At 33.0% G+C, this 14,445-nt stretch overlaps 1 protein-coding gene across 1 annotated transcript; it reads right to left on the bottom strand.

The window, feature by feature from the left end:
• Positions 1–2,439: 2,439 nt before the first annotated feature.
• On the bottom strand, positions 2,440–11,732 carry LOC133289347 (CO(2)-response secreted protease-like). Its single transcript, XM_061487259.1, has 11 exons — positions 11,646–11,732; positions 11,457–11,560; positions 11,232–11,329; positions 8,760–8,918; positions 5,276–5,387; positions 4,609–5,146; positions 4,419–4,519; positions 3,863–4,105; positions 3,438–3,552; positions 3,099–3,315; positions 2,440–3,000 (listed from the first exon to the last, which is right to left on the bottom strand). The coding sequence occupies exons 1-11, from the start codon at positions 11,730–11,732 to the stop codon at positions 2,450–2,452; spliced, it is 2,325 nt and encodes a 774-aa protein (XP_061343243.1). The 3' UTR covers positions 2,440–2,449.
• Between the last annotated feature and the right edge of the window lie 2,713 nt (positions 11,733–14,445).

Below are 14,445 nucleotides of genomic sequence, written 5' to 3'. Positions count from 1 at the left end.
CCTCTGGTTTACTGTGATATATTCGTATATCTCACCCCGTGTTATGGGGACCCCCTTTCAGGTAAGGAAGCTGCAGGAGACTCTGATGGCAAGTGGCCTTATTTGCAGTAGATCATGCATGAAGAAAATTGTTTTGAGATCATACATGTTATTTTGTAGATTTACATGTATAGGATTGATCATTGATAGCATTGACGTATGTATATCTCGTTATATTTGATGGACTTAGCCTATGATCGTGCCATTGGATATCTCTTTTGTTGATGAGAGCCAAGGGATGGTCATAGCCTTTTGTAGCTAAGTTCCCCGTTATGTAATTAAACTTGTGTAATGTTATTTACTTCAAGGTTATGAATGCATGATGAATATTGGAAATGTTGAGCTGAATTGTCTATTAGGAGCTAAGCTGTTAGATTGGGAAGCGTTGAGAAAACAAAGGTTATGCTGCCCAATTTCCGTTAAATCAATGATGAGAGGATGAGAGTTAAGCAATGATATAGGGATATCGCAAGCTTGTTAAATAGGTTGTAAAATGTGTAGGATTGATTCCCCAAGAAAGATACATGAAAAATATGAGTTTAGGAAATTGCCCAGAAGAGGGGGCTTAAGCCTGCAAATGGAGGCTTAAGCCTGCTCAGGGGGCTTAAGCGCCCTGATGCACCTGTGAAGACCAAAAGCTTTCTGCCGCCTGGGGCTTTAGCGCCCAAAATGGGGGCTTAAGCGCCCAGGTAGCGCGCTTAAGCGCCCTGGAGCGAGCTTAAGCGCCCTTGATGGCTAAAGAATGTAAATTCCCTCTGTCTGTGGGCGCTTAAGCGCCCTGGAGCGCGCTTAAGCGCCCTGCCCGCGTAGTTTTTCAGCATACACCTGAGTTAGTAAAATTGTCATAACTTGAGCTACAGAGCTCCAAACGAGGAGCGGTTTGAAACCACGCGTAACTAACGAAGAGATCTACAATATAGTAGAAGTTGGGAAATAAATAAGAAGTAAATTAATGGTTTTTAAAAATGGAATAAGAACATGATGTTAAGCTTGATTTATCTGATTCCGCAAGGTAATATGGTTATGATCACGCAATTGGATATTTTAAATTCGGCGTCGTTTTAAAAAGAAAAATTTATCCGGGTTTTTAATTGAGCCAATGTGATTGTAACTACGCTTAATATCATAATGCGATGTTAACAAACCGGTTCTAGAACGGGGCGTTACATCTACCCCTGCTGTAGCCTGTAACTAAAAATAAAGGATTGAAATTTTAGAACTTTGAACAAGTGGCAATGCTTGTAGGTGTTATAAATTAATATATATGCTTCTGAACTATGTTCCGTTAAAATTATAGTGTTGGACTTAATTGATTACGGAAAAGGATATTGTTGATTTAATAAAAAGAAAAAAAAAGTTCTCTTGTAATTATTTAACATAACTACTGTGATTGTAACTATGGTTAATATCATATGTCATGTTAACATACCGGAGTACTACGGTGTGTTACACAAAAAATGCATCTTCAATGGCAAAAGAGGGATATATATAGGTGGAGAAGATTCTCCAATGATGAGTGCGAAGGATCAGTAACCATTTTGCCCATGTGGGCCCCACTAGATATAAGGAAAGTATCCTCACTTAATGCATGTGCTTGGAGAGTGAGATTCAGTGCGTTGAGATTGTAATTGTCTCACTTTAGGAATAGAGGGGAGTAACTTCTTTTATGGGCTTTAGAGACTGGCCCAAAGAATTGGATCTATGTGGCTGTCCAGAACAATTTGACTAACTCGTCTGCCATTTTCATGGATTTGATGAAGGGTAAAGTGTGTCATTTTAAAGGATGTAAAGTTGTGTCATTTTAAGAGAGAGAAAGAGATAGATAAAAGAGGAGAGAGAGTTGACAAAAAAATAAAAGTGTGGGTCCCACTTCTTTGTGAGAGTGAAAGGATATAAGTTGTGTCATCTAAGAGGATAAACATTTTTTCCTTTGATGAATAAGGTATTTAAACCTTACTTGCATTATTTTGTAATTTTATTCATGGACAATATCATGGTTTACTCTAAAACCAAGATCAAGCGTGTGAAGCATTTGAGGTTGGCACTTCAGACTGCGAAGAGTTGGATGCCAAAATTTGGCTAACCAAGGTATCCTTTCTAGGGTTTCCATAGAAGGGATTTTCGTTGATTATAAGAAGATTGAGTTAGCATAGAATTGGCCAAGGTCCACTTGCATTTTGGAGATTCATATCTTTTTGGGTTTGATTGGACATTAATGGAAGTTTCTATTATTGTAGGCTTACTAAAGTACCGTAGGTTCAGAGAATTGCCAGTTAATAATGTGTCTCATTGAGAAATTTATACTTCAATATGGAACTCACTCTCATATACGACATAAAGTTAGGCAAAAAATAGATAACAACCATGCATGTATAAGGTAACCTATTTAAATATCTATGTGTATGCAAATCTATTCAACTTTGACTGCAAATACTGTATGGACATAATGTCGACCATCAAACCAACTTAGAGACCCAAAATTGTATCCACCACGGGCCTCCTTGCCATAAAATGAGACTTTATAGGACATTCTTTGAACACCCTCAGAAAACACGAGTTTATTTGGGATGACCTTGACAACCAATCCCTCTGGTGCATGCACCTTGGCAGCATATGTGGCATTAAAGGATCCTACGTTGGTAACTGTTCTTGTGATTACTTTTCCTTTTCCTTTCCTATTAAGTGCTTTTATAGAGATTGATGGGTAATTGATGTTGGAGATAAGATCATCAGAAGAGTTCCTTGGGCAACTGAAGTTGGTCTTAAACATTGACCTTATGTTTTTCTTTGAAGAGCCAGAAAAACAAAGGAATCTGAGATAGTCTTCCAGATCTGTTTCAAAAACTAAACCAGGGTTAAGAGCTCTAAGTGGATTAATTTCCCCAAATCCTATTTCATGTGGGTTGGAAAAGTAGTTTGAGCTGTTGGTCAAAGGCTTCCTCATGTTATTGTAGGTTGTAGCTGAAGAATGGAAGAAAACAAAACAGAACAACATAAGTAACAGTTCTCACTTTCTCAGATATCCATAAAAGAATAGAAAAGGGATTTTTATCTAGAACCTGTTGTCATTAATGCTGATTTGATCATTGAAGGACTCCATTTTCCATATACTGATTTAATGAATGCTGCAGCACCTGTCACATGTGGGCAAGCCATAGATGTACCAGATTTTATGGCAAACAAGGATGGCTTTTTCCCAATTGGAACACTTCCTGGTTCATCACTTTGGGGAATCATGGCAGCTAAAATGCCAATACCTGGAGCCATGACATCCGGCTGGACAACAGATATGCCATAAGGTGAAAGAAACACTGAGTTCATTGTTCTCAAGAAGCTTATGCAATTCTTGGTTCATGGATGAAATGAACAGCATGTAGGAACACAGGACAGAAAAATACCTTGAGAATGTTTTCTGTAAGGCCTGAAGGACCTCTGGATGAGAAAGATGCAACAATTGGCGAAGGCTTATATTTAGTAACTTCGGTTGTAGGAAGAATTGTTGCAGTTGGGTTCCTGTAATGCAGGCATGATAGACTGAGCATATAGCTAGCATATTATTTTTCAATTTTTTCCAATCAACATTAAGATTGAAAAAACAAAAATATTTATATCATGTTTACTACTTTTCCTTTAGCCACGACCTTGGCACAACAGTTGGTGTTGTCCCCATGTGACTCGGAGGTCACGAGTTCGATTCATATAATCATCCTCTTATAAATATAAGGTAAGGCTGCCTTCTATCTGCCATTTTTTTTGCACATAGAACATGGGGCACGCTATTTTAAATCACTAATCAACATGTGTGAGGGTTGATAATGCTTACTTGGTCGAGTTTATGTACTCAAGGATCTGATTCCCTTCAAGATTGCCAACCTGTGTGAAGGGAAATACACCTGCATCAAAGGAAACATCTTTGTTGTCCTCATCAATGAGTATCATCCCCATGGCTCTTGCATCTTGTACAACTAGCTTCTTGATTCTCCTTGAAATAGTTGGATCATCATTAACACAAACAACAATGTTGCCTGCAGTTTTGTTGTAATCTAGTGATCCAGGAATACAGTTCCTGCATTTCGGAGAAAATACAGCAGTAGTAATGTAATAGTAATATAAACCAATAGTAACAGCAATATTAAACCATTATAATGCAGTTGCAATTTTGTTGCCATTGCCTACTGGTATAATGTAGTAGTAATATAAACCACTAGTAACAGCAATGTCAAATTTGAATGCATCTCATTTGAGTTGGCCTAATGAATTTTTTTTTAAGCTGTTGGAAAGAGGAAATGACCAGCAAAATTGTTACACTTGAAATTATAACTTTTTTTTATATACAAAAGAATGACAATAATATTATAAGAATAATCACAACTAGATACCTAGCTTCGGATGCAGGGGCAAATTGGGCAGCTACTTCCTCTCCAAAGACAATATGATACATCTTTGAACGAGTAAGGTTTGAGAAGTTAATGCCTGTACCCTGACAGCATAAACAAAGGGAAAAATAAGGTTTTTGGTACAAGTTGAAGATATCATGCTAAGAAATCCACTATAGATGAAGAAACATACTAGGAAAGTTTTCCCATTTCCAAGGACTAAAGTTGATTGGAAATTCCTATCAATATTAGAAGCTCCAACTGTAAATATCCATGGAGCTGTGTTCTCAACTGTGTAAGGATCAGGACCATCATTCCCGGCTGAACACGCCACCATGACCCCGTTTTGTTCTGCATGAAATGCTCCAATGGCTATGGGATCATTCAAAATGTCTGATTGGAATAGTGAGCTAAGTCCAATAGAGATTGAGATTATATCTACTCCATCCTTAATAGCATCATCAATAGCCTTTAGTATGGTGGCACCAGAGCAACCTTCTTCTGAGCATGTTTTATAGGCAGCAATCCTAGTAGAAGGTGAGCCACCTCTTGCTGTTCCTTCTGCTAAACCATAATAACTAGCATTGTTGACATAGGCACCAGCTGCTATTGATGCAGTGTGAGTCCCATGTCCAACAGAATCTCTTGGGGAACCTTTGCTTTCTCCAGTATCAGTCAGGTTGCCACTTGATGTACCTTGGATATTGTAGTATCTTGCACCTATCAGTTTTCTACAATTGTTTTAAGAGAAGCATATAATGAATTTGCAATTTTGTCAGTGTCAAAATATGATTATTGAAAGATCTTTTAAGTAGATATGAGCTTTTTCTTAAAGCACGTGTAAGAAAACGGATAATCACCTATTGCAGTTGGATTTCTTGAAATCATGACCCTCCATGCAAACTCCTTTCCATCTTGAAGGAATCTTCCCTATGCCGTCATCTCTAAAACTTGGAGACTCTGGCCATATCCCTTGATGCATAAAAGACATAGGCATAACATAATTAAATAATATTCAAACAAATTTTTTAGAGTTTCAAAGTGAGGAAAGTTAGTTAAAAAATTGTGACCTCACATGAATTCTGGATGCTGATTACATTTTTATATTATGATTTTACTCTGGTTTTAGAAGAAAAATGCTACATACACACTTATATTACCTCACATGTATAATTTTCATCATCTAATTACAGTTGGCCACACCTTGTTTTTGATACACTTAAAATCTGATATTGTCACATGTCCCAGATGCGAGCACATGTGAGCACACCTTATGTGTAAGTAAGTTTAATCCATTTTAGAGTCTTTTTTGTTTTTTCTATTAACTCTGCCTTCCCTTTCAGTAGCTTCCTAACCCCCAATATCACTTGGTTTACATTTCTATACCAACAATGAGATGGGAACAACAGGGTGGATGACAACATTTGGCTACAGAAATAATGGTGGAAGGGTATTTGGGAGATTTCACTCTCGGAAGAACATGTTGGCAATGTTACAAAAAACTCACCCCATTGCATTTCTATCTAGGTTGTTTCAATTTCACTTTATCTTGTCTTTGGCCTTAACTCATTGGGACTCCAAGGGTCCTACAACTGAGCAAATCCAATATACTCATTATAAGAAATTTCCTCCAAGGCTCCCTAGAGACTGTGTCTGTCTCTGGATTCTTTAGTAATAATTAGCTGGAGATGACAAAAGCCAGAAAAGTAGATTGAGAAATCCCTTTCAATGTTTGTACCCAAGTGTGGGATTATAACCTTTTGATTTGAAAAATGTTCAATATTATAGGTTATGAAAAGATTGTTTTTCACACTCTTACATACTTGTCAATAATCACTTAATTGTGGGAGAAAAAGGTATGTTTCAGGGGAGTGGTGACACTAATGTAAAGTTCCATATGCCTTGGGATTTCCCTAATTCTGTAGGTTGTTTAGCAGCAGGAAATTAAATGCATGCAATGCTTGAAAAGTTTCTAAAATGTATTATTTCACTTTAAAGTTTTAACCCCTATATGCTTGTCAACACATAATGCCTAGTGTTAGGTATGACTCATACTTCGCATGTTAATGAGGGTTCTTATTGTCGGGGTCAACAGAAAGGCCCGTAGAGGCTAGGTACTGTTGTGGGCCTCTGATTTATTGTAATTTTTTCTTTTTTTAGTAGTTTAGATTTGGGCCCATGAATAGCTATTGTTAGGGTTTTTCTAGTCCTATTTATATTCTCCTTGTAAACTGAGTGAATACAGTACAGACAAGCTAGATGTAGCCTAAATTGGATAAATCAAAGCAAATCACTGCGTCAATTCTCTCTCTCTCTTTTTTCATTTGAAATTTGTGTGTGATTGTCGATTTCCAACACCTAGAAGGTAGTTTGCAAGATGTAAAGAGTTTGAAAAAGAAAACTCAATTGTTTTATTTGTTCATTGGCATTATTATAAGGAATGGTGCTTGTTATTTCTCACTTCACTTTAGCATCTATCTCTTGCCCCACTTTTTTTATATCAATATTTGTTAGGATTGAAAATAAAAGGAAGGAAAAGAAACTGAGGTGCAAAAGAGTTTTATGATATAAAGTTAAGGAAAACTATATATCATTTTAAAGAACACAAGATTAAGTCATTTTAAGAGAAAAACACAAAGAAATGAGACTCACACCTCTTTGTGTCTATCTCTCTCTTAAATAGATCTAAGTTTGTGTCCTTTAAGAAGACCCACACTTTTCTCCTAAAGTTAATTTTTTTTTTTTTTTTGGAAACATCTCCTAAAGTTAATTCACACCTACACCGTTTGCTTTCTATAATTTTCCAAACTCATCATTGAGTGTCACTAGAGAGGTCTGCATTTAAGAGGCCAGCCTCAATCCTCTGCTTTAAACACAAATAATTAAATACACACTTCTTAAAGGAAGCCCATATAACGCAACATACCAAGATAAGCAAGCAAAGGTTTCAATTGGCATAAAGTGATATGGAAACTGAGTAGCTTTTGTGCCTGTTTTCTCTCAATGTGGGTAGTAATCATAACAGCTAGTTGGGGGTCACAATGAGTTGCTATCACATACAATTGATGTAGATGCTGCAACCGCCAACTGGCCTTAGCCACAAAGATATCAATAGTAGTGAATGGCTAAAATAGTAGTGAGTGACTAATGACAAATCAGTTTCACATGAGACCACCATATGTTTGGGGTCTTATAATGCTACTATGGTATGGTATATATATTTCCTTTTGTCACTTGCAATTACTATTTTATTTTATTTTTAACTTTATTTCTTGCTATTATTACCAATTGAATCAAATAAAGAGCTAATATTATCTTACTTTGGTTTCCTATAACTTTGATCAGATGCTTAACTGAAATAAAATGTTGTGTCTAATTTTATAAATTAAATTATTTTTATTGATCTTTTGGGACTATCATTGACTTTTTAACTCTTTAGAAAATAAGTCCTTATAATTTTAATTCTAGTAATTAATAATATAAAAAATTTAGTAAATGGAAAATAATCTTTTGTACATAATAAGAAGTGGGAAAATTAGGTAAATTGATGGAATATAGATATTGATGAAGTTTTTACTCATGTTTTGTGATAATGCAGATTTCTGTTTTGAATTGAAATTTTCACATCTGTGGGATTTTAGGTAGAAAGAGGGATAGATATTATTACATAAAACCATTTAATGATTTATTTCAAAAATAAAAATTATTAACTACTAGAAAATAGAAAATGAAATAGGGGCTGAAACAATTATATCACTGTATCTTATTTTAGCATTTTTCTAATGCATGTTATGCTACTGAAGTTTAGGAAGATTTATATAAAAATTTATTTAGTTGACAAGTAGTGGTGTAAGAGAATCATGTCAAGTAATGTCATTGTATGAAGCCAAATCCAGTTGGAATGCACTTGAAATTAACATGTAGTCATAAAGAAGGTAATAATCTTGTCGTTGGCATAAATTTCTCTGCACTAGGTAATCCTTTTACAATAAAATTTCCATTTTTTTTTTCTAAGTGGTGCAGTCAATATTAACAAAACTTTAGGATAGGCAAAAATATTCAATATAAAAACATGTTTTTGCACATTTGTTGATCTAAAAGCAATAGTCACATCAACCAACATTAAATATTTATAAATTCTCTTGTACACTTTAGTTCTCATCCTAATCAATTTTTTTCTTTTTCTTTAATATAAAGTGCAAGGTATTTATTAATATTAATAGTAAAATAAAAATTCAATTAAGATGTAGACGTTTGAAAAAGACAAAACAAGCACCAATTCAAAATTATTGAGTTAAGATAAAAAGAAATTAAAGAGCTATTAACTTTTTTGGTTTCACTTACCAGTGTCAATAACACCAATAATGATATCACTTGACAAGTGTAGGTGTGTAGGAGTGCCACGAGGCTTCATTCCCAAATCTGATTCTAAGAAATCCCAAGATCTTGTTGTGTGCAAATGAAGAATTGGATCTGGGAACACTGACACCACACCATCGTGTCCTGTTTACAAATCACGTAGCAATAGTTAGCTCAAAGGGAGCATCACCAATAATTTCATGATTATTTGATAGTCCTTAATTTATAAATTATGATTTTGATACCTCAAAAAAAATTATGATTTTGATATTCTTATTGTAGTTAGACATCTTAATATAAGGTTTTTCTCTAGTACATATTGGTATAAAAAATGTGTCTGTTTTTAATTTCATTTATAACTAAATTTTGGCATATAACATGTAAAAGAATGTGCAGTTCTCAATACATTGATAGTCTAGTGGCGTCAACCATCTTTTTTTTTTTTGAAAGGAAAGAGTCAACCATCTTTTTAAAAGCACGTTCTTTCAGATCTAAGAAAAAAAATTATTAATATTCCAGATAAATTCTCATCTGTATGTAATAAGATCATGCTTTTCAGATCTTATAAGAATTTATTGTAACTTCGTCTAATAAGAATTTATTACAATACAACGAATTTATCTCAATTTGTAATAAATATATTTCAAAGAATTTATCACCAAGAAACTATTGTATTGTAAAGCACGTTCTTATTGCAATACAATAATCGTGTATTATTATTTCACATCAAGGAGTCAACCATCTTTTTAAAAGCACGTTCTTATTTCAGATCTTATAACTTTTTAACATTGCAATAAATTCTCACCTGTATGTAATAAGATCATATAATGTAATGCAACTTAAACAATAGTACACGATTATTGGTATTGTTAGATCTGAGTGCCATCGCTACCTACTCAATCGTTGACAAAGACTATTTGTTTATTATAAAGTTTCATGTAACAGAATCAGAAATCGGAGAGATTATATTTATAAATTTTTTTGTTTACAAACCACACTATATTCTCGAGAGAGGTTATATTATATTCTTCCAAAAGTACATAATATAATTTGTAAAAATTTGTAAATGGATCATTCTCCTCATAAATTATACACAATTTTTACTGAAAATCATTATGGTATAAATAATTTATTTTTTTATGTTTGGATAATCCATCTGTAATGTTACAGGAATTTTTTTGTTTTTTCTGCGGAGACAATTTTTGTGGGGGACCCGTGCATTGTTTTTCTCTCTCTTATATAATTTTCTCTCTCTCAAAATGTTGTCCGGACAATATTTTTTTTTTCAGATATGCATTCCCCTTGCTCTTTTACATTCTAAGGTTAGTTCATACTGAGTTGTCATCTGATTCAGATTCTATGACGGATCTAGAGTAAATTTTTTTGGTGACCAAATGATGCATACTTTCATATTTATTTTACAATTATTTGTTAAATTTTAAGAACTAAATAAAATATATAAAATGTTGAGTATTTGAATCTCAATAAAATGTTGATAACAATATTGTATATGAAAATGTTATATATTACGAATATACTATTTTATTAACGAAGAGGAATAATTGAGTATTTCTATAAAATTCTACATAGAAATTAGAAAATAAAAAACCACACACTGACGCACACAATTAGACATATATATATGTATATAAATTGGGTGAATTTTTTCTACTCAAATTTTTTTTATAACAACTGATTTGTAACAATTGATTACGTTATAATATATAATTATAATAATAAAGTTGTTTTTGTTTTTTTCCTCATATATTATCTGCTAACGTGGCAGAGAGAGAAAATAATTTTACTATTATACTATGTATTACTCGTAATATATATAATATAAATTGGTTGCTGCCAAAAACAAATATTGCAGTTAAAGGATAAGTCTATTTCCCATATAAATTTTTGAAAAAAAAATTGAGGACTGTGCCACCCTATCCCACCAGAGCAAAATCCACCTAATCTCTATTTGTTGGATCACAAATATACTTGTTTTTTACAATCTTTTTTTTTTATTAATTTTAGTTAATAAATTCACATGCTTTTTAATTAAAATGAATCACTTCCCCGTGCATTATTATTGGTTTGTCTTTTACATCATTTTTTTATTTTTATTTTTTTTGGTAGACATCTTTTACATCATTTTGATCGTAGTTAAGGTTGGTGAACAAAATTATTTATGCAGAGTAATAATTGATATAATTAGACACCATAATTCACTTCCAACTACATTATAAGCACTGATCTCAGACAGACTTTGCTTTAAGTAAAATTTTCATATTATATAATTAATGCTCTTTTGTCTTTGTAATTAGAGCTAAATAATGACCATAAAGAATTAAGTAAATTGGCAATGCCTTCACAACCAAAAAAAAGGTGGAAAAGTCAAAGAATCATAGAAGTTAAGAATTTGGAACAAACAAAAAGAAAAAGGAGCTAGCAGACAAGATCAAATACCAGACAGAGCAGAAGCTTCACTCTCTGTAAGCATGGCTGAGAACCCACTAAAGGCATGACTGAAATGGTGGATTAGAGTTATCCTCTCACTTTCTCTTCTGGGAAAATGGAAAAGTAAAAAAGAACATATTCATTCCATAAGTTGAATTGATTTCAATGGTGAATATAATTATAAATATAAGTGAATGGTGTAAACTAGATGAAAATGATGGTGGTGAGTATAACCTTGGAATGATTGATGATAATAGCTGCAGGTTAGTTGATTCTGATAATTGACCATCTATCCCAATGTTGTTGGGTGAAGAATTTCCCATATAAACAACATAAGGCTGCAGATAATAAGAGAAGCTTGTAAGACTCTGCCATAACAATATAGAATAAAAAATAAGGTAGAGGGAAAGTGTGTGTGTAAACCTTGGGAATTTGATCTGAAATTGCTGTACTACAGATCAGAAGAGAAGTTATAAAGAGGAGATAAAGGAATTGAAGAAGCCACTCCATTGAAGAAGATGAGATGAAGAAAGTGATGCTAATGAAGGGAACTGCTCATGCAATCATCCATTTATAGGCTAGCTGTGAGTGTTTGCTTAATAAAAGGAAGCTTGAAGCATGAAGCATGTGGGAGCATCTTTGTTAATTCTTTTGCTCCATTTATATGTTAAACTACTGCTATTACTACTAGTATTGTATATTTTCCTTCATTCTCTCTTCCTTTTACTTGTTTTTCTAGTTGCTACTACTAGAATAAGTTTACTCATTATTGCTTGCCCAGATCAATAAAAAAATTATAGGAAATTTTATCTATTTTTTCTTCCCTGTGTTATGTACTATTTTTTAAATCAGTGTAATAAAAGTGGTACAACTGTGTCAATTAAGGAACATTGGTCAGCACAGTTAGCCAATTATGACACCAGCGATGTATATATACTTGAGTTGGATGCAAATATTTGTCCCTTTAATATCCCCGTCTAGAAAAATGAATGCCCATTACACAAGGAAGAAATGGGAATATTTTGATTTTAGGTAATTCCAAATGTTGCAATTTAGTTACTTTGAATACTTAATCATTGCCTCAGTTCAAGTATTTTTCTTACATAGAAATGAAACAAAATTAACATTTTGTCATTGTCCTATCTGTGTTTGTACAGTTGTTCATGATACCAGTGAATTAGTTTAAAATGTCAATTCAAATATATCATATTGAAGTTATTTTCAGTTAATTGAAGGAAAAAGAAAGGAAAAGCGAGATTCCAGTTACCTTATAGATGCTCTCTCTTTAATGAGAGGGGTATAAAATGAAATAAAGCAAATCATATGCTTCCAATGCAAGTAAATTAGTCTCTTTTTGTGCAAAAGAGCTCGGAAAGAATTCTCATATACTCATGCACTTCCATAAGCATGTGCAATTCTCTTCTTCGTTTCCTTTCATTCTCTTTCTCTCATTCCCATTAGTTTCTTTGTCTTCAAGCGTTTTCTATTCTATTGGTATCTTCTTTGTCATAGGTTCCTATGTAGCACGGATACTGACACAGGACACGTGACACGATACGACACGACACTCCGACACGTTAATTTTAAAAAAATTTAGATTTCGACACGTTAGGACACGTTTTGATATTAAATAATATTTTTAATTTATGTAGTTTATATTATATTTAATATTCAATAATTTAAAAAAAATAAAACTAAACTTATAATATTCATCAATTTTAAAAAGAAACATAAGATATCCCAAATATTTATATTAAACTCAATAAAATGGTAATCGTAATCCAATGAATCTAATAGTTGGAACTAAAAACTCAACACAACGAAACCTTTGAACCTTTTTTTGAATTTCTATAACACATGTTGAAGTGTCGGGGAGTGTCGGAGTGTCGGCGAGTGTCGGGAAGTGTCGGACACGGCACGTTAGAATTTTTGAAGTGTCGGTGCTTCGTAGATAGGTTCTCTCTTGGGCTCTCTAGCCAAAGTTATATAAGTACTAATATAAAAAACTAGAGCTGTTGCTAAGATAGATTCTATTATTCGTATGGGATTTGCATTTGTCATTTAATATGACACAACAAATTTTTCTACACACACAACATTTTGTAGGGCCCACACTTTTTGAAGAAAAAAGAAAAAAAAATTACGGCACGCAAAACGAATCTCTATAACATTACACAATCACTTTTTCTACAACATAACTCTTATAAAACTCTATTCTTATATATATATAATGGTACAGAAAGAAGAAAAACTTAGTGAGTACCAAAAAATCCAATCAGGTAAAATTTAATCAATGCTAAGATTGTATTATTTTTAAAAACTCAATTAGTACTAAGACTATATCATAATATTTAAAGAAAATCTATATTATTTTTTAAAAGTAGCTGGTGCCAAGGCATCAGCTGACTATAAAGTGGCTCCACTACTATACACACAATTAATCATTGTCTTACTTAAAATAAGGCAAAGTTTGTGGTGTATAGTTATGATTATTTTAAGGATGAAGAAAGATTTGGATAAAAGTTTTTTATTCAATTCTTTTATAAAAAAAAAATATTTAATCTACGAATTTAGAGCTCCAAATAAGAATTAGAGACAGAAGCATATCAAAATTTGTCCAAGAATTTAGAATCGGCAGCATAGTTAAGTTATGCTTGAATATTTAATGGTGCGTGTAGTATAATAGAACGAAATAAAATTATCATATTATTGTTTAACTATTTTACGACGAAACGAAACGAAACGAAGTTTTTATTTAAGGAAACAGAATGATAAGCAATTTAAGCAAACAGAATGATAATTATTTTTAACTGAAAAAAAAAAAGTTTATTTTCTCTATTCTAATTCTCCCATATTTTAGTCATTTTTCTTGTTATGCTAAAGAGTGTGATATTTATGTGATTTTAATCGTTGGCAATGGCAAATTAATGCACTGAGCCATAGAAGATGCATATACAGGCCTTGCCCCTTGGTCTCATAACCTGACAACAACAATTTCAGGCTCTTATTCCATCCTCTCGTGCACTTGGACATGGAGTCAATTACAATTTCCCTTTCAAACCATCGCTTCTAACTCCAACTAAACACCTTCCTTTGCGCTCCCACACCAACACACCATTGGTGTACAGTGTACTAATACTTTAGGTTCCATTCTATTTGATTCTTCTTAAAATTATTTAAATAATGATAACTAATAATATTTGGTTCATTTTCCTTCCACTTC

This window comes from Gastrolobium bilobum, unplaced genomic scaffold, assembly GCF_033153095.1.
Source record: "Gastrolobium bilobum isolate Gb01-03AN ecotype WA unplaced genomic scaffold, APGP_CSIRO_Gbil_v1 utg30563, whole genome shotgun sequence".
Taxonomy (NCBI): Eukaryota; Viridiplantae; Streptophyta; class Magnoliopsida; order Fabales; family Fabaceae; genus Gastrolobium; species Gastrolobium bilobum.
The sequence above is the reverse complement of the archived record's forward strand: the minus strand, read 5'-3'. Positions and strand labels throughout refer to the sequence as shown.